At 46.4% G+C, this 21209-nt stretch overlaps 1 protein-coding gene across 2 annotated transcripts in view; it reads right to left on the reverse strand.

Moving 5' to 3' along the window:
- Positions 1-5417: 5417 nt before the first annotated feature.
- ALDH18A1 (aldehyde dehydrogenase 18 family member A1) overlaps positions 5418-21209 on the reverse strand; it is a 38299-nt gene continuing 22507 nt past the window's right edge. For both annotated transcript variants that reach the window (XM_054729124.1, XM_054729123.1), the window contains exons 9-18: positions 20617-20761; positions 19883-19956; positions 19573-19666; positions 16756-16976; positions 13962-14099; positions 11802-11997; positions 11577-11698; positions 10393-10579; positions 9335-9430; positions 5418-6610 (exon numbers count right to left, since the gene is read on the reverse strand). In XM_054729124.1, coding sequence (XP_054585099.1) covers positions 6429-6610; positions 9335-9430; positions 10393-10579; positions 11577-11698; positions 11802-11997; positions 13962-14099; positions 16756-16976; positions 19573-19666; positions 19883-19956; positions 20617-20761 — 1455 coding nt within the window. In that variant the 3' untranslated portion in view covers positions 5418-6428. The remainder of the gene's footprint in view (positions 6611-9334; positions 9431-10392; positions 10580-11576; positions 11699-11801; positions 11998-13961; positions 14100-16755; positions 16977-19572; positions 19667-19882; positions 19957-20616; positions 20762-21209) is intronic.

Genomic DNA, 21209 nt, shown 5'->3' on the forward strand with positions numbered 1-21209 from the left:
AAACTGGAGCAGATCTATGTTTTGTCCAAAGGGTTTCTCCTAGGAATTGAGGCAAAAGGAAGGATAAGCACTGGGAATTAAGAACTACTATCTGGGGGTAGGGCAGCATTCTCAGACTAGTTTTGAACCACCGGATAGGGGAAATGTCTCTTATTTCCAGCACGTAGCACTGAAGTGCTCACTGAGTAGTGAATGAAGTTTTAAACCTCATTCTCACTAAAAGGGTTATAAGGTAAGAGCAGTTATAAGGTTATTCACTGAGTTTTTACAGAAGCACTAGCAGAAAAGACACTGTAATTGTAACATGTAACCTACCGCCCACTCCAGGACACGCCAAGGGCAGGTTCACGTGCACAGCTAGGAGAGAACGGTGACACTCCTCAGTTTTTCAGAAATAAGTCGGGGTCAGCAAAGGCATTGACTGACAGCCTGCCGGTCTTCTCAACCCTGAAAGCCTGTGGAAGATTCAGTTCTATTCTTAGGAGCTTAGGCTCTCTGGTCTCTTGCCCCACACAGTTTCAAAATTTAACAAATGTCATTTTAGGTTGCCACCCTCACTCCGATGTCCCCAATGGTTCATGGCTCTCAGAAAAGACCCCCTCCACCTCCCTAATTCTGTCCAAGTCATCCATTTCGATAGATAATCACTAGCCATGCTATGGGAACAATCTAAGTGTCCATCAATAGAGGAATGGATAAAGAAAATGTGGCATATCCTATCCTATATTAAAAAAAGGCTAATGTGCAAATCAACCGAACAGCAGAACGACCAGTCGCTATGATGCACACTGACCACCAGAGGCCAGATGCTCAACGCAGGAGCTGCCCCCTGGTGGTCAGTGTGCTCCTACAGGGGGAGCAACACTCAGCCAGAAGCTGGGCTCACAGCTGGCGAGTGCAGCGGCGGTGGTGGGAGCCTCTCCCATCTTCGCAGCAGCGCTAAGCCGTCAGTCGGACATCCCGCAAGGGCTCCTGGACTGCAAGAGGGTGCAGGCCAGGCTGAGGGACTCCCCTGAGTGCACGGATTTTGTGCACTGGGCCTCTAGTACATATATAATGGAATATTATTCAGCCATAAAAAAAGAAGAAAAGCCTGCTATTTGAGACAACATGAATGAACATTGAGGACATTCTGGTAAGGAAAAAGACACAAGTCAGACAAATATAATCTCTCTTATATGTGGAATCTTAACACACACACACACACACACACACACACACACACCAAACCAAGCTCATAGACACAGACAACAGATTGGTGGTTGCCAGAGGCAGGGTGTGGGAGGTGGGTGAAATGGATGAAAGGGGCCGAAACCAGTTTGGCTCAGTGGATAGAGCGTCGGCCTGCGGACTGAAGGGTCCCAGGTTCCTGGTCAAGGGCATTACCTTGGTTGCGGGCACATCCCCAGTATGTGCAAGAGGCAGCTGGTAGATGTTTCTCTCTCATCAATGTTTCTAACTCTCTATCCCTCTCTCTTCCTCTCTGTGAAAAATCAATAATATATATATATATAAAAGAAATGGATGAAAGGGGTCAAATGGTTCAAACTTCCAGTTCTAAAATAAATAAGTCATGGGGATGTAATGTACAGCTTGGTGACTAGAGTTAATACTCCTGTATTGGATATTTGAAAGTTGCTAAGAGAGTAGATCTTAAAAGTTTTCATCATAAGAAAAAAATGTGTAACTATATATGGTGACAGATATGAACTAGACTTATGATGATGATCATTTTACAATATATAGAAATATCAAATCGTTATGTCACACACCTGACACTAATATAATGTTATGTCAATTATACCTCAATAAAAAATTGTTGATCAGTTAGCACCTACATGCATTGCTCCTAGCTGCGCTCAGTGGGGAATAGAAAGACAGATATGCCAGCTGTGTCCCTACTGCTAACTGTGGCCAATATTGGTGGAGCTTCTTTTGTGAGCTAGGTGTCTACTCCATTACTTGGTTCTCTCCAGATAGGTAGGTGTTAGTCCTCTACTTTTTCCCAGTAAGGAAACTGAGGCTTATTTTAGTAAAAGTATGTCTGCTAAGTTCACATAATTTCTCGTTGGCAGTGCAGGCCAGTATGACTCCCAAATGCATGCTCTTCCCTCTATGTCACTCTGGCTAATTCTTTGGAATAACAAGTCTCCTTTTCTAAAATGCGAGTACTTCCAAGAGAATTACTCCCATTGAGTCATCAGTTTAAAAACAGATGCTTTTCTTATACTTTGGAAATTAGCTTTCTCGAGCCCAACTTCCTGCTGATCCTTGGTCTAGGCCCGTGGTCGGCAAACTGCGGCTCGCGAGCCACATGCGGCTCTTTGGCCCCTTGAGTGTGGCTCTTCCACAAAATACCACGGCCTGGGCGAGTCTATTTTGAAGAAGTGGCGTTAGAAGAAGTTTAAGTTTAAAAAATTTGGCTCTCAAAAGACATTTCAATCGTTGTACTGTTGATATTTGGCTCTGTTGACTAATGAGTTTGCCGACCACTGGTCTAGGGCAGGTCTACAACCCACTCTCTGCTCTCCAGAATTGCCCAAGAATTTAGGCTTTCCTTCATCTCTTACAGAGCAATTTAGCTTTCCCATCCTACCACAAAATCTGAATTACAAAACCCATCAATGAGCTCAAGAAAACAAAAGAACCGTCCAAGAAAATCCTTATGGGTAATTGTGGCAAATAGTGCCAGCAGCTTACCCAATACTTACCTTTTTTCTTCCTTACGAAGAGGATCCTGGTTTTTGTTAGGACAGGAATGTACCCAGCTACAAATATATTTCCCAGCTTCCCTTGCAGCTAGAATGGTCCATGTGGCCACAAACAGTTCCTTTCCCAAAAGTCATGTTTAAGCTAATCGATCCCACTTCCAGCTCCATAACCAATTAGGATAATTTCCCTCTACCCAGTTTCCATCCTCCCCTACCAATAGACTCCTACTTCTTGGAGCTGCAATGTGCCCAGATCCCTTATAGACAGGGGAGGCCACAAGCCAATACTGGCCAAGCCATTGGTTGGGCCTTACTGGAAATTCACTTAGAAGGGGCAGCTGGCAATACTATTTTGCCCACAGTTATTTCTCCTTCCTGCTGTCTAGGATACTGTCCTGATGGTTGGGATACCACTATCACGTGCTGGAGGTAGGAGGGTAATAGATTTGTTGTTGTTGTTAATCCTCACCCGAGGATACTTTTCCATTGATTTGTAGAGAGTAAGAGAGGGAGAGACACACAGAGAAACATCAATGTGAGAGAGACACATCGATTAGATGCCTCCTGCATACACTCCAACTAGGGATAGGGATAGGGATAGGGGCCTGCAACTGAGGTACGTGCCCTTGACCAGGATCAAACCCGGCTAGGGCAATACAATTTTTTTATCCAGTGCCGCCTGAATAAATGTTGCCAGAAACAGTCCCCTTTCTCTATCTCAGACCCAAAATAGGGTTTTTACTGCTCATGCCCTCCTCAGTAGCAGCCACCCACATACTCCAGGTCTTAAATGTTTAATGAAACTCAGCGCTCTGTTCCTCCCTGCTCCTGTGGAGGGCAAGGCTGGTCTTCTGGTGACCAGATGGAGCTGGCATGGGGAAATCCGGCTCCTGAAAACTGCCTCATGAGGAACAGAAGAAATGTCTGGTTTCTTGTGAAGTGCAGAGTCAAGCACGCAGTTGGGCACCTGAAAGCCGCAAGTGACCTTCTCTGGTTTATTGGGTGCTCGCTATGTGCCCGTGCTGTGCCAAGTATTTAGACTACTACCTATGTGGTAGGAGGTGTCAATATTCCTACAAGGAAACAGGCTCACAGAAGTCAGGCGACTTTGCCCCAAGTCACTTGTTTAAGTGGCAGAGCAGATGTTTGAACCCAGGTACACCATCCCAAGTCTTCTAAGGTGAAAGGGATAGAAATCCAACTCAAACTAGCTTAAGCAAAGAAGGGAAATTATTGAATTGAGTCCAGGGGTGGTTTCAGGCACCGATGGAACCAGGGGCCCAGTCTCTCTCTGTCCCCTGGCTCCCTTTCCTCTGTGTGGATACTGCTTACACAGTCTCTCTATGTGGAAGGATGGATCTTATCGGCTTTAGTCCTTGAGAATTAGAGTTTATAACTCCAGAGAGTTTTTCTAATAACCGCAGTAAAAATTCAATTCCACCAGTACGCCGTGTCGCCAAGTTTTAATCACATGCCTGGCCCTGAAGCCATCGCTGTTAGCAGGGAAACAGACTTCTCAGACCCAGGTCACAAGACTACCACTAAAAATAGCCAGGTATTGGGATATCAGCATCCCTCCCCTGAACCACACAGACTGAGCCGAATTACTGCAAATGCAGAGATGGTTCCCTAAAATAAGGGGGACAGAGCAGAGCAGACACCACCTATTGCAATATAGCCTGTAGCTGTTTCTCGGACCAAACCCCACCCCATTCCTTGCCTTAAGAAGAGTAGCTCCAGTCAAGATGATACCATCAGCCATTTGAAGTAATACCTTCCTGTTTACCCACGTGAACTTCTGCCCCAAATTGGAGTATTCACTTGTGTTCAGCCCCCATGCCTGGACTTTTGTTTGCACGGTCCCCTGCCTGAGTCTCTGCCCGCCACTTCCTCACTCCTGTCGTCTTGCTTGGGGCCCAGATCCAGGACTGCCCCCTTGGTGTCTTCCCCAAGCGCCTCCGTGGGTCACTTGCTATTCTAGACGCCAGGGACATTTGTTTGGCTGTGTGCTGATGGTGGTATTCGCCATGCAGTTCCAGGCGGGACTTGGTTGCCTTTTCAGGCAAGCTATGCCAGAATTCCCCACTCAGAGGACCGCAGGCAGGCTAACTTGCCAGACCCTGTCGGGGTCCGGATGAGAGGCAGTTTAGAGCCAGCCTGGGAACATGATCCACATGACACCGTAATTCATCCAACATCCTCCGAGGACAAGCAGCAGCATGTAAGTGATGGTTATTTTTTGGGGAGGGCCTCCATGAGACCAGAAATCTTCCAGCTGTAGACTCCAGGGACCCCCAAGAACAGGAGCTGGGAGGAGGGTGAGGGGTGAGAGCTGCCAATGAAACAGGTGACCCTGAGGTGAGGAGGTCAGCTGGGGCCCTGGCCATCCAGGTGGACACTGTGCGGACCTGCACAATGGTGGCATGCTGGTGTCATACACACGCCCAACTTCAGACCATCGCCATGCTGTTGGTCCTTCAAGTCCTGGCATTTTCCTCTCCCGCCTCTAGTCTGGTCCGAGTCTGTCCCCTGGCACCTGCCAGGGCTGCTTGCACTGGCGCTGTCGGCGGAGGGCCCGGCTGCCTCCCAACCAGCTTCCAGGGAGACAATGTGTGAAAGCGAGGCTGTGAGGGCCGCCAGACGGGGAAAGGGAGGAGGGGAATAGCCAGAGGGAGAAAACATTAATCCGGCACACAGGCTTTTCATAAGAACTTTATTTCTCAAAAAGGGGGAAGAATCCAAAGTATTAAAATAAGCCTCTAATTTTATTTTAGAGGGAAAGGATAGGATGACAAAAATTCGTATAAAAATTTCAAGCATAATCGTCAGATACTTCACCCTGACACCTGCACCTCCTGTCTGCGCTCCAGCTTCCAACTGCATCATGAGTACTGCCAATCTCCTGGACCAGAGAGGCTGCGAGCGTCCGGAATGCTTATAGTTACTCCACAAATAAATAGAGATCAACCTCCCAGCGGAAATGATTGGCCCATTTTGGTGATTGTTTTTGATGAGAATGATGCCCCTTATCTAAGTTTCAGACCTTTCCTTTTTGAAGATGACTATAAGTGTGAAAGAAATGTGGAAACCTGTATTAGGTATGGCTGGCTCTGGTACCAACCAAATGCCAAGGGAGACTTTACCTCACTGAGGCAATAAAAAGGGGAGAAGCGGCCATAATTTTTCCATTGCCTCTACCTCGGAAACCTTATCTTTGTTTCTATCACTGAAGAAAACTGGACCATGAAAAGCAAAGTGCCTATTTGGATCAATTAAGCAAAGTCCCTATCCATAATAATTATTGTCTTTTAAAAAATCTATTTATTCATTTCAGAGAGGAAGGAAGGAGAGATAGAAACATCAATGATAAGAGAGAATCATTGACTGGCTGCCTCCTGCACGCCCCCTACTGGGGATTGAGCCCGCAACCCAGGCATGTGCCCTTGGCTGGAACTGAACCTGGGACCCTTCAGTCTGCAGGCCAACGCTCTATCCACTGAGCCAAACCAGCTAGGGCCATAATAATCACTTTCTAACTTAAAAAAATAAAAAGAAAACGGTGAGCTGGATTGTGTCATTAGCTAAGACCAATGCTGCCAAAATGAGCCCACAGCAGGAAGGGCTTCGGGATGTGGGAAGTGCGACCGGCTCAGCCTAGGTCCTGGAGCGAGCTCAGCGGTGAGGATCTCTCAGAGCACCCGCTCTCCTCTGCAGCTTTCAGTTGGTGTTTCTCTGAGGAACAGGGAGGTTCTCGTGAAGATACTTTAAAGTTCCGTGCTCTGAGAAATCCGAGACCACGTGGTCCTCCCCTCGTAGCAGCCACTTAGTAGTAAGTAGTCCCTCAAGTCCTACTGGTCCCCGAGCGTGGATTCGCGAGGTACTGATTCCCACTTCAGCTCCTGCAAAGAAGCACGGATGAGGGTGTGGCGTTTCCCGCCTCTGCTTCCTGTCTGCTCACCAGCCCCTCGCCCTCCCCTGCCCATCCTCCCGGCCAGCTTGAGCTTCACTGTCCCCACGTGTCTCTGGTCGCTGTACATCATGCCGAGCCTCCTTCTTCTCAAGAAACCCAGCGTGTGGGCTCTCCTGTGCTTTACCAGAAGTGCTCTCTCTGCTATTTGTTCAGTGTGTGGACTGTGTACCGTAATTTGACATTGGGGCATTTTCTGAGTAATATAACAATGTTTAGTATGGAGGTTTCATCTCCCTAGATATTCTTCAAATCCTAGAAAGGGATAAGTTCTCAGGATCCCCCAGAATTCTTAGCACTAAACTGAATACATGAAAGGGTGTTGCTCATCTCCCACCCCTCTCGCTCCTGGCTAGGACGTGGGCATCAGGAGTCTTCCTGGGTCTGGCTCAGTGTTCTGCGCCTCCCACGGGGAAGGCAGGGTCCCATGTCCATCACAACTGTACTGAGCACGTACTGGCCCTGAGGATAAGGTGGTGAGTAACTGATAACAGTCCCGTTTTTGTGGAGTTTATGTTCTTATGGACAAGGCAGCCAAGAACTCCTGTGACAGACTATGCGGGCGGGTGGGGCCCACACTGGGCAGAAGCTACGTTTCCGCTGAAACCTGAACAATGAGGAGCCAGCGGGGAGGGCAGGTACAGGGTGCTGCAGGCAGAGAGGAGTGAGGAGACCGAGTGGGGATGAGCTTGGGGTAGTGGTTGGCAAGGAGCCTGTGAGCACCACATTTCAATTCTGTTAACTAATGTAGAGACCATGTGACTCTGGGAGTGTTGCCTTGATCATCTTTCGTGCTTTGATTTTTGTCATTAAAAAAATGAGTAAAATAATCGATCCATTATGGAGATCTAAGGGAGATACTGCATGTGATGCACTTAACACAGTGCTGGAGATACAGTAAATGCCCAATAAGTATTATCTGTCAGTGTTACTAATGCATTTGACTCAACCAGAGCCTGAGCTTCTGCTCTGAGCCAGGGACGGAAAGACGATGGAGGGATCCCTGGCTCTCCCCACATCTTGACTTTCGCTTTGAAGCTGGGCTCCTCAGCCCTTAAACGTATGCTGCTATTTCTTCTTCAAGGCCATGGAATACAAAATTCAGTGCAAGTGATGTGATATTAAATCAAAACCCCAACACAATAGAGACAGGGAACTAAAAATAAGGTGTCTAACGACTAAGAATAACTGAGTAAAATTCCCTTTAATAACTTTTAACAATTCAGTGAGAACTATTTCTCTCTAGGCAGATCATCCTACATAATAAAAGGGTAATATGTAAATTACCATCACTCCGCTATGCCCACGATTGGGCCAGTGGGAGGCGCAGGGGGCGGGACTCAGGGTGGCCGGGGTGGCAGATTGGGCTGGTGGGACGCTGAGCTCGCGTTGCCAGCGGTGGCGCGAGCTCAGCGTCTGTGCCATGGCTGTGCTGCGGCACAGAAGGGGCCTCTGGGGCAGCGAGCCCATGTCCTGCTGTGGACCATCAAAAGCGGGAAGCGAAAGCGGGGGAGCTGGCTGGCTGTCCACTCCGGCACCAGCGGACCCCCTGCCATCAAAAGCGGGGAGCAGGCTGCTAGCAGTGTCCGCGGAGCGTGCTAGGATTTGCAGGGCAGTGGATATGGCCTGGATGGCAGGTTAGGCCTAGGGGACCCTACATGTGCATGATTTAATCATGCACTGGGCCTCTAGTCTATTCATAAGTTCAGAGGGATTACAATGTTTCAAGTGCTTAACCTACTTCTCAGATGTGTCATAACTGCTTCATTAAAGCTTTGTATAATGGCACCCCTGACAACCAGAGATGGTCTGAAAAATCCCTAACTACTGGGGATGGAGATTTTATTATTATTTTAAATATATTTTAATTGATTTCAGAGAGGAAGAGAGAGGGAGAGATAGAACCATCAACAATGAGAGAGAATCATTGATTGGCTGCCTCCTGCATGCTCCCCCACCCCCCAAATTGGGGATTGAGTTTGCAACTCAAGCCCATGCCTTGACTGGGAATCAAACCCATGACCTCCTGGTTCATAGGTCAATGTTCAACCACTGAGCCATGCTTGGGTGAAAGATGGAAGGGGAGAAGGGTGTCTTTCAGAAGCTTTTCGAAGTAAACCTTGCACCCCGGGCTTACCTGTTTTCGATGCTGACACTTAAGCCCAGCATAGGCACGAACACCTTTGTCCTGCCTCATGGGGAATTCCTAGCTCTGAGGCAACCTGGCTGTGTCTCTCTAAAGAACTAAGCCTGCAATCGCAGTGCTCTCAAGGGACTTGGCACAGACCCGTTACCACCCGTGTATGGAGACAGGCTGTGGTCTGCCTGCACTGCGGTGGGAGCGACCGGGGCTTCGGGCTTGCACAAGTCTGGGTTTGAATGCCAGCTGTGTGACTTTGTGCAAGTTACTTCACTTCCTTGAACCTCAGTTTCCCCATCTATGAAAAAGAAAATACAAGTACCTACCTTCTTAATATGTGGAACACCCAGAGCATAGGACTTTATCAGCTATGATTTTCTCTCACGTACCCACCCTCCCACAACTCTGTCTCTCTTATCTTGACCAAGCATGTGACCACGGAGGTGAGCTGTCTCCACCCGCATCATGCTCCTTCAACCACACAGCGGTCCTTTCTCCCATGACCAGAGTCCTTACCCAGCCCGAAGCGGTAGCCATCAGAGAAGCGGGTGCTGGCGTTCCAGAACACACAGGCACTGTCAACGTGCTGCAGGAAGAACTCTGCTGTTTTCTCTGCAGCAGAAAAAGAAGAAACTGAGTTAGGATGACCCACAGGGAACACCCTGCTTCCAGCCCCTCACCTGGGACTGACCGGGGCAGGGTCCGGGCACCAAGGGGCTTCCCCGTGTGTTAAACATCGATTTGTGAAAAATCCAAAGAGGAAGAAGGTAGACCGGCTTCATCAGTCACTGCTGAGGAAAGAGTAGCTAGCTGCTTGGGTGCTCCCACTGCAGAGGTACCCTCGCTGCTACACTATTTATTTAGAGGCTCTGGACTCAGAGTCTTTAAGTCTGAAGTCCAAGTTCACACCCACTAGCTGGGTGACCTTGGGCAGGTTTCTGAACCTCTCTGTGCCTAAGTAAAACAGGGACTGACAATGACTTAGCTCACAGTGTGTGGAGAGAATAAGATGAACTGACATCCACAAAGCACTCATCACAGTCTAGCACATAGTAGGTGCTCTGTAAATGTTAGCTGTTACTATTAGTGCTGTTGTGATTCCCCAATAAGTGAACTATAAATTCCCTGAGGGAGCCATACCGGCTTTCTTAATCATTGGGCCTGACACCCAGGCATGTCCTGCAATACACATCTGTAGAGTGAATGAATGACTGTGGCATTGGTTCTGCCCTTACTCTCCTGAACCTTGGTTTCCTCAGCTATAAAATGGGTTTATTCCAATAACCTGGAAAGACTGTTGTGTGGATTAAATGGTAGCGCCTCTAATGCAGGAGTCATCTTTACAGTGAAGCTAATAGTCTCTTTCCTGCCTCCTCCCACGGGGACACCATCACTCTATTATGAGGTAACAGATGTGAGAGCACTCAGCAAAGCAGCAAATGCAACCGACAGCCAGCATTCTCATCAGTTTGTTCAGTTACGTTTCCTACAGGCCAGGAGGCACTGAGAGGAGAACCACCGTGGAGACGAAGGCAGAGAGAGCAGGCGCCTCCGCTGCAGCATCTGGCACTGACCGTTCTCCGTGACGATGACCTCCGTGTGGGAGCTGCCGTACTTGTGTATGTGGTCGATGGCCTCCTGGACGCTGTCCACCACCTCAATGCACAGCTCCAGGTCCCCATACTCAGTTCGGAGGGACTTTACTTCCGAGGGGCTGAAGGTCAGATAGGAGGCGAACTTGGGGCCTGCGTGAATTTTCACCTGGAACAGAGGAAGTCCAGGGCAACAACAGAAACCCACATGAGGAAGCAAGCTCACACCTCTTCCAGGACCAACAGCAGGCCCGATCAGAGGCCATTTGCGTGAAGGAAGGCCCAGCATAAGTGAGCATGTGCCCTAACTCCCTTTTAATTTGTGGGGTGCATCCTCATTTTCAAACAATGCTCTCAGGTTCTCACTAGGTCCGTGCCATATTTATAGCTGACTGGAGCCTCTTTTCCAGGAAAGGATGGAAGGGAAGAAACACGTGCTACAGGTCAAAGTGACCAAGGACAGCAGTCACTCTGCCAGCTGCTGCACAGAACTCTGCCAGGACATCCGATACATCTGACGGAAAACTTAAGGCTGTCCGTTTTTGTCTGGGGAGCATCTATTTCCTTGCAATAGGAATGTAAGATGGAGCATATGTTTATGTTGGAAACTTACTGGTATTGGTTGTTTATAACCTTAATAAAATAATCTCAGAAAAAGAGGATATTACACAAACTGTTGACTCCCAATACCACTGTATCAAGTAGGTTAATACTGGTAATTGAAGACATTTATGGAGGGGCGGATGCAATACATTTTGGTTTGAGAACATTTCTTTTCAAATCAAATCCAAACAGGAATGTGTTCAGATTCACAAACTTTAAACTATGCTGCCTGAATAAATGTTGCCAGAAACAGTCCATTCAACGGGCTGCCATGCGGTCTGTCTTATCTCTAACCCCTCTTTAGCACTTAACACACTCCACTTGGTAATGAAGCTATTTGTGTGTGTGATTCTCCCACCCACTGGGCTGTCAGAAGACAGGGGCCTGTCTTCATCTTACTCCTCTCTGTCTACTGAGCACAGAGCTCTGTACAGAGCAGATGCTCAAAAATGCTGCCTCTTGAGTGGCCTCACTGGCGCGGAGATGCTCCTGGTCTAGTCCCACAGGCTCTCAGTCTCCACGTGAGAGGCAGGAAGTGGCGCGATCCTGTGGGCTTGTCTTACCTGTTCCACTCGCAGCATATCAATGATCTGGTCAAACAGGGGTGTTCTCAGCAGGTCTCGGTGGATCAACAGAGTCTCCAAAGCGTTGCAGGCAGCTGGATATTCACATTTAGAGTCTCTGACTAAAGAAAGAAAACAAAGAGTTGTTTTGATTAACATGATCCAGAGCCACAGAGGATCTGACAAATATTTTGCCTGTAGAACAGGGGACCCTGTCCAGCTCACCCAGTCTGGAGGCTTTATCGACACTGGCCTCTGAATCCACATACATGTGGCAGATCCCTTCACTGTGCCCCATCACTGGGATCCCCTTGGCGGCTTTCTGGATATCTCTGACCAGCTGAGAAGAGCCGCGTGGAATGATCAGATCTATCATTTTGTCTAGTCGGCAAAGATCTTCCACTTCTTCTCTGGTATTCACCTGAAGAGGTAGAGAATAAAAGGATAAAGAGGGTATCTTCTAACCCCATGAAATATAGAAGTGGCAACATCCCCGTTACAGTCACATGTCTGCACCTCCTGAGCACTAACCAGGCACTGTGAAAACTCGTTCCAAAGTAAGACTAGTCCCTGATCATGGGAATCAATGCTGTCCTGCAAACGCTCACCAAACTCTGCACACTAAGTGCTTTGCTGGGCATGACCACAGGCAGGACCCGGTCCCTGCCTCCAGCAGCTCAGAATCTAGTGGGGAAGAGGGGGCTAGGACACAACCAGCCATACACTGGGCAGATAACTTTTTAAATGTCAGGAGAGGTAAAAGTGCCACCTCTGGAATTAGAGGAGGCACAGATTATGCCATGTGATGAGGATCACAAGAGAAAGTGGCTGCCCTGGTGATTCTCTAACCACAGCCTTAGTGACAAGTTGGGACTTGCTAGGGAGTCTGGTTCTTCATGGCTTCTGCTGACAACCTCAACCCTGGGATGCTGGCTGGGCTAATGAAAGTGCTTATGTTCGGACACTGACATTGTGGGCATCGTTTTATCTTCTTGATTTTTCATTGTCCCCTATATGGTCATGTTACTTACAAGAGAAATACAAATATATGTTTAAAAAAATGCTCACAGCAACTTTAATCTGCATAGTCCAAAGCTGGAAACAACCCAAATGTTCATCAACAGCAGAAAGGACAAACTAGTATATGCATGTAAATGGAATGCTACACGATAGTGTCAGAGAAGACTACTGCGAGGTGCAACAACATGGATGAAGTTCATGGACGTCATAATGAACAAAAGAAATACAACAAAAAAAGAGTGCATTGTGTGATTCCATTTATATGAAGTTCAAGAACAGGCAAAAGAAACTGAACGTGAAAGAAGTAAAAAGCAGTTATCTGGTGGTGGGGGGCATACTGACAGGCAAGGGAACCTGGGAGCCTCTGGGGTGTTGGAAATGTCCTGTATCTTGATATGGCTGGTAGTTATATATGTGCATGTACATGTGGACAAAATCACATAGGATCTGTATACTTACTGCATATATGTTGTACATCAATAGGAAGGAGGGAAGCAGAAGCCTCTGAATTAAGCTAGGAGGTGGCAGAGCTGGGATTTGAATCCACCACTATGTTGCCATGAGAAAAACCCAGACTCTCATCAGTGAGCATGTAATGCAGCAGTTTTGAAGACCCTCTCCCAGCAGCCCAAAGAATCCTGCAATGTGGGAGCGAGTAGCCTCGATGGAACAGGAAGGATCCGGAGCCAGCCTAAGTCCAAATCTAAACGACTACAGACTGTGTGACTTGGTGTGAGTTACTTAACCTCTGTGCCTATTTTTTTCCATCTATAAAATGGGCCTAAAATTGATGATATTTTTCTCATAGGGTTGTTGAGAGGATGAAGTGAGAGATAAGAAAGTGCCTTGCCCATAGCAGGTGTTCAATAAATTGCATCTCTTACTATCTAGTTCAGAAATTCTACTTGACAATTGAGGAGTATAAGACAATGGTTAAAATAACAACAACAACAACAACAATAATAACAGCATGACCTCATATTTACACGCTCCCATGATGGTTTATGACAAACTTTCATAAATTCATCTCATCTGACTTGGCCTAAATGACTCTGCCAGTGTGCATAACCCAGGCCTCACACTCTAGTGCACCCGTTGCCCTGTGACCTAGACAATGAAGGGCTAATAGGCATTCTCATGAAGTCAATGGTTCCGGGACACAGCTATGTGAGCGTATCCTTCCTAACCCACTGAAGACCCATCTGGCACTGTCCAATGTCAGTAGACACTCGGGTCCTGCTGCCACTTCAATTAAGCCTGCCCATGGAAGTGGCTCAGACGCACATGGCCTAAGCTTTGCTTCAAATACCCAAAGACCTGACATGGCTCCTCTGAACCCAACACGGCTCATTCTCAGGGACCTACCAGCTGTACGGCCTCCTTGACTCCGTGGATCGAGAGAGCCTCCTGGGTCAGGACATGAAGAATCCGGTTGCTGTGTGCAGCCTCCTTCCCCCCTTTGAGTAACAAGCCATTACCACTTGCAATAGCCAAGGCTGCCACCTGCAGATCAAAGGGGAGAGCAGTGAGCCAAAGGGAAAAGCAGTAAGAGTAACAGTCACGTTAGCACTCACCGAGCACTTTTTCTGTGGCGAGTGCAGTGTCAATGTCAATCACTTCAAAAGGCCTATCCTGTTTAATCTTCGGAATAGGAGACCCTGACTTGGAGCCAAAGCACCCAGATCTTAGAAACTAAACTCTGAGTCTTCCTTAGTATCATCAGCAAAGTAACCTGAGTTAAGTGGCCAGGGTCACATGGCCCCTCCCTAAGGTGGCCACAGTGGAGGACAGGGTGCTCAGCTGCCTCCTGACCCAGGTGCTTGCTCCACCTGCTGAGCAGAGGGTGGGCAGCACTGCTGGCCACATCTTACTCTGGCCCTGTCACTGTTCTGAGAGCTCTGAACGCCTGATGCTGAGAACCTGGAGAGGACCAGGCTCCCGCCAGCTCTGGCAGAGATGCTGGGAACGGAGCACAGTCTGTCTGGGAAGGAAGAAGCAGGCCATGTAGGAGGAGGATCAGTCATTGACCTGGTCACCCAAGGCCTGGAGCTTAACTTTCTGAGTGCTTCTGCAGTAAAGGAGAACCTTCCTGTTTTGTTTTTTTTAAGTAGCTAAAGACAGTTTCCTAAAAACACTGCCTGAATATGTTCACCTCCAGATCAGTGGCTCTTAATCTTTGTTTGTTGTTGCTCATGAAGCCCTCATAAAAGTTATGTACTTTCTCCAGATAAATGCACAAACCCACTGAATTCTGCATACAACTTTTAGGATTCAGGATTCTGTGAGGCTATCCAAGCGAGGAACCTCAGCTACAGTTGGCCAAAGAGGAAACCTTTACCGTGTGAAGTGTCAGCTAGTGTGGCTAAAAGGGAGCAGAGACCTCATGGACACTGCTGCACAGAGACTAGGACTCATTTCTACCAGCAGAGGGGGCTGGATGGTGAACAGGCTGGTTTTAGGTCCTCAAGGAGAATCCTCCACAGAGCATGCTGGACTCCCATGGTCACTGATGCCATGGAGTAAAGAGTGCTGGTTGTTTGTTTTTAAATAGACTTTCTCCCTGAGACTTCGTGGCTTGTCCAAAGAAAGAGCTGGTATCGTACTGGACAGTCCAGTGGGGGATAATCTAAGATTTCTGGGAGAAAGTTTAGGGCAAGAGCATGGCTGCTTGGCAAGCTCTTTAATACATGATTTCTCATATGTCAGATTCCTGGAAGATGATTATAGTATAGTTTACATCACTACTAGACATTCTTTTTCTTTTTTAAAAAAAGTTTCTTTTTTATACCAGCTTAGTATTCCATTGTGTAGACATACCATAGTTTTTAAAAATATATATATTTTATTGATTTTAGAGAGGAAGGGAGAGGGAGAGAAAGAAACATCAATGATGAGAATCATTGATTGGCTGCCTCCTGCACGCCCCCCACTGGGGATCGAGCCCGCAACCCAGGCATGTGTCCTTGGCCAGAATTGAACCTGGGACCCTTCAGTCCGCAGGCTGACGCTCTATCCATTGAGCCAAACCAGCTAGGGCTAGACATTCTTTTTCTAAGATGTACCTACAGGAAGCCACCTGAGACACTGATAATAAACGGCCCTTTTTCGCATGGGCAAAACAACTATGAGATGAAGGACCTGCAGGAGGCTAGCAGGGACTCTGGGGTGAGGAACAAAGTACCTAGTGAGCTAAGATACTTGGAAGTGGGCTCCTGTGGTAAGGGAGATTCATCTGGGTTTAAGAATTAGATCCACATTAATAAGTTTCACAATACTACTACCTTCTATAAACTTCAGTTTCTTCAACTGTAAAGTGCACATATAAATACCTACTTTAGAATTATTGGAAAAACCAGCAACATAATTTACCTTAAGAACATGAGAATAAAGTCTCAAAAATTATTTTTTTGGCCCTAGCTGGTTTGTCTCAGTGGATAGAGCGTTGGCCTGTGGACTGAAGGGTCCCAGGTTCAATTCCCACCAAGGGCACATGCCTGGGTTGTGGGTTCGATCCCCAGTGGGGGGCGTGCAGGAGGCAGCCGATCAATGATTCCCTCTCATCATTGATGTTTCTACTTCTGTGGGGCGCAGCTACAGTATTTGGACAGGTTCAAGCCTCGGATTAATGAGAGGGCACAGTCCTCTCGTGGCCACATGCAAGTCCCAGCTTGGAGGGCAGAGCCCTCCCAGCACAATTATAGCCAACAGCTGTACTTGTAAGCTTGGTCCGAACACGTGGCCCCAGATGCCTGAGTGATAGCGTTCAGGTTCATGTAATTGAGAAGGATCGAAACCCACAAGAATGTTGTATACATCCTGACCACGCCCTTACTTTGCCTCGTGGAAATCTGGCTATAAAATAAAGACACAGCTTGTGGGCGCTGGCGCTGTCTCTCCATGAGGAAGCAGTGTCCCACCGAGACCCAGCTTTCATTCTCTTGTCTGTCTTTTCTAAGCCTTTCAGCCGCCCCCACTCAGGGTCACCCTTGGCCATGCCGGCGCAGCACATACTTCTCTCTCCCTCTCCCTTCCTCTCTGAAATCAATAAAAAAATATATTTTTTTAAATTTATTTTTTGGTGGTGGAAGATAAACGTTCTCACTTAAAAAAAAAAAAAAAAAGCACCTTTGGGAGATTTATCTCGGCATTAGTCACATACCTGGGGTAGACAGTCGGGGCGAGACTCGAAGATGACCAGTAGGACTCCGATTGGGACAGTCACTTGTTCTAGTTCCAAGTTTTTGGCAACTCGGATCCGGCGCAAAACGCGCCCCACACTGTCCTGGGAGGAGGCTGCGATCTGCCGCAGACCGATGGCCAGGCTGTTCAACTTGGACGTGGAGAGGCTCAGTCGTTTCAGCAGAGGAGGTGCGAGTCTCCCTGGGATGTGAAAATGCATGATAAAGGAGGAGGCCTGGGCAGCAGCAACTGTCCTACTGGGCGTGTGGTGCCGTCTTCGGACAGACATGGAATTAAGGGGCTCTCGGGAAAACAAGGACAGGCCATTTATACAGCTTTTCTGAGGGTAATAGCTCGCCATATAAAGGTATATAAACCTACACCTTTTGTGCAAGTTCAGCTCCAGAAGCTTATCATTTGCATGAGTGAACTTGAATGTAAGGAGGATACTTATCACAGCATTTTTATAATAGTGGGAAACTGGGTTCCACCTATAAAATCAGGCAGTGGGCTACCATGCAGTTAACATAAATAGCTATATTAAATGATATGGAGAATACAGTTTGTGGAAAAGGAAAACTACAAAATAGTATGTATGGTAGGATCCTATTGATGAAACATGACATGTTTCTAAGTCTGGAAGGCATCAAGAACAGTGGTGGTCGCTATCTATGTTTCTGCATTGTTTTAATCTTTTATAAGAAATGATTAGAAGCAATGAAGATGTTTTCTTTTAAAATAAAAACTTAAATAGAATTTTAAGTTAACAAGTAAAATTTTCTTTAAATTTAAATACAACGGTATGCATGGAGTGATTCTCTGTACATACACATGTTCAAATACATGCATGAATATATACTCAGGAAAACCATATGGAATCCCACATCACAAATCATCACTGTGGTTAATGACATGAGATTATGAAAAATTTCCCTTTCTTTTTAATAACCACAGCCAGCTAGATAATAAAAATATTTCTTTTTTGGAGAGGAGAAACCAACCTTATATTAAGAAAAGAAATTAGCCCTAGCCGGTTTGGCTCAGTGGATAGAGCATCGGCCTGTGGACTGAAGGGTCCTGGGTTCGATTCCGGTCAAGGGCATGTACCTTGGTTGCGGGTATATCCCCAGTAGAGGGTGTGCAGGAGGCAGCTGATCGATGTATCTCTCTCATCGATGTTTCTAACTCTCTATCCCTCTCCCTTCCTCTCTGTAAAAAATCAATAAAATATATTTAAAAAAAGAAAAGAAATTAAACCATCATTCTACCAAACAATACCAATATCATTTAACTATATATGAATGAATTTTCTTCACATTTTCCTGTGTGCTAAAAATCAAGTTTTAATTATAGTGCATGTTAAATGTTACACTCTAGTTTTTCACCTTACAATGCAAGTACATTTTCCATGTTGCAAAAATTTAATTACTACTAAATATTTCATTGAGTTGATACAGGTTAATGCACTTAACCACACTTACGTTATCAGACACTCAGGTTGTTTCCAGTTTTCAGTGTGACAAATAATTCTGCTCTAAGAATCGTCACATATAGAGCTGTTTTCTCCTCTTGAAGTATTTTATTGGAATAAATTTCCTGCAATGGGCTTCCTGAGTGAAAGGGTTTACCATGCTTATGATGACCCAGGACTTTGTTCTCAAGCCACCATGTAGTCTCGTGAATTTCCAGAGATAACTGGGATGCTAACCACGAGTCATATGATTTTGAAAAACATCTGTGGGTCTTAATTCTTTTACTTTAAATTAATGGATAGGATGTCATCAAAGATTTCCATTTCTCTACAGGAAGTTCGAAAGCAATGGCTCAAACATGTATTAAGGAATGGAAATAATGTTGATAAGCCTTGCAAGCTTTCTTTTAAGGGCATAAAACTAACTTGGATGTTTAATTTAAGGCACATTTATTCAAGAGAAAATAAAATAAAAAAATCTCATTAAAATCAATCCCCATTATTTAAGGGTGCCAAAGACAGAGAATTAGGAAAAGGGCGAGACAGAGTGAGGGCCTACCTGGCTCTACATATTTAGTTGTCAGCCATCTCACTCCTCTACCATTAGCTCCTTGAGGGCATTTTTGTTGGGGCCTGTTGCTAACCCTGGGCAGACCACACACACTAGGAGATGAGCTGTCTTTCATTACAGGCTGCAAAACTATTCTATAACTATTTTACAGACACAGTCCATTTGGGTTTAAATCTGGATCTGTCACTGGCCATGGTTTCAGGCATCTGAAAACTGCTTCTTTTCTCCTCTGTAAAATCGGGATAATAAATAGTAGCTACCTCATAGTGCGATATTGCAAAGATAAAATGAGATCCTGTCGGCCCAGCCAGTGTGGCTCAGTGGTTGAGCATCGACCTATGAACTAGGAGGTCACGGTTAGATTCCTGGTCAGGGCACATGAGATTCTGTCTGTTAAGCCTTTAGCACAATGCCTGGCAACACAGAAAACTATGAAGAAATGTTAGCAACTGTTAGCTGAATGTCTAAAATGGTGAGGTCTTTAATCTTTTCTTTTTTTGTCTTGAAATTGTCATAATAGCCATGTAAGGAATGGAAAAAGCTCCTATGGAGGTTGTGCTGGAATATCTTGGAAAGGAGGTGGGAGTAGTGTGTATAATTTGAAAGAGCCCAATGAACATTAACCACCAACCCTCAATAAATAGGATACAGAATATACGATATTTTCTATAACGATCTTGACTTTAGGTAGATTATGATATAAGACTTAAACAAAACCCTGCTTAAAACTGACTCCAAATTGCCAGGTTATTTACCCTCTGCCTCCTCCAAGTCTTTCTTGTTGGCTGACAGGATCTCATCACGATGGTCTGTCAACAGATCAGCCAGATGATGGATAATCTCTGATCTCTAGAAAAAGGTAAAAATTAAGCAAATATTATTCAAGAAGAATGCATGCCTGCTCCTTTAAATCTACTCTTCTGAGCATGCCAGGCCTTGCTGCTAAACCCAGATAACACTGGGGGACACGAGGAACAACGGGGGAGAGAGCAGGTTTGACTGTGTACTAAACCTCAGCATGACCCACTCTGAAAACAACAGAGCTATCAGCTAGGTTGTTTTTACCTGCTCTGGTTCCAAAGTGGCCAACATCCGTCCTCCCGATCGAGCCATTTCTCCCTGCTGCTCAACAGTAGGGCCTGCAAGCACATTTGCAAATATCAGATCACGGTCAGCGCAGTTCCCTGTCACTATCTCAGCACATGCATAGGTTCCTCACATGCACAGATCATACACTTGGTATCTTGCTATGTCTGTTGCACATACAGAGATCACTCTGACAAGTAAAATGGCAAAAGGATATATCAGATTAACTCAGGCATAAACACAAGAAACTTGCCTGCACTTCTGGGGTAGACAATACAACTCATGTTTCCATCATTCAATTCCACTTTGGCTGACATTTCCTAACAAGTCTACATGTCTGAACATAGATTGTGATGCAGGTCTATCTTTGTGAACACGTGAGAGCACAAACCATATCTTAGGCGTCTCTCATGTTTATTAGTATCTGGCATCCAGCCCAGGCCTAGCACAGTATTTGTTGATAAAATGGTCTTATATTCTTTAACTTAGTGATTTTAGAGAGAATTAGGAGGCCTAATTAGGAAGGTTAGATAAATTTTACGAAAGCAAAGCAAAATCGTTTTGCAAATAGTGTTCAAAACACAATATTTCCTAACATCGGCACATCAATTTTGTGATCTCTGTTCCCAGAATGAGAGCTCAGCCTGCAGTCCCATCTAAGTCATGGTGTCACTAGCGATCATCGACCACAGGACTCCATGAAGAATACTTACCTGCAGGCTTCACTTCGGAAAAGAAGGTGCCAACTTTCTTTCCCTCTACGATGTCTGTGATGACATGCCCAGACACTTTCGGGTGGGTTCCATTGGCAATAACCACCGAAGTGCCACCCTGCAAAGCCCAGAGGGCCGCTTTCACCTAGAGGAGAGGTTAGACCCAAAGATGAGACTCAGACCTTTGCAGGGTCTTGTCACCCGCACTTTAAATTTGCAAAAGATTTAAAATACAATGTGAGCCGAAACCGGCTTGGCTCAGTGGACAGAGCGTCGGTCTGTGGACTGAAAGGTCCCAGGTTCAATTCCGGTCAAGGGCATGTACATTAGTTGCGGGCACATCCCCGGTAGGGGGTGTGCAAGAGGCAGCTAGTCGATGTTTCTCTCTCATCAATGTTTCTAGCTCTCTGTCCCTCTCCTTTCCTCTCTGTAAAAAATCAATAAAATATAAAAAAAACTAGAGGCCCAGAGTGCGAAATCGCACAGCCCTGCTGTGCTCGCAGCCCCGCCCACCCGTCTGCCTCGCCACGCCCACCTGCCCGCTGCCCCTCCGGCCACCAGCCTTGCTAGATAGGAGCCTGTGGGCCGCAGGG

The sequence above is a fragment of the Eptesicus fuscus genome, chromosome 17, assembly GCF_027574615.1.
Source record: "Eptesicus fuscus isolate TK198812 chromosome 17, DD_ASM_mEF_20220401, whole genome shotgun sequence".
Taxonomy (NCBI): Eukaryota; Metazoa; Chordata; class Mammalia; order Chiroptera; family Vespertilionidae; genus Eptesicus; species Eptesicus fuscus.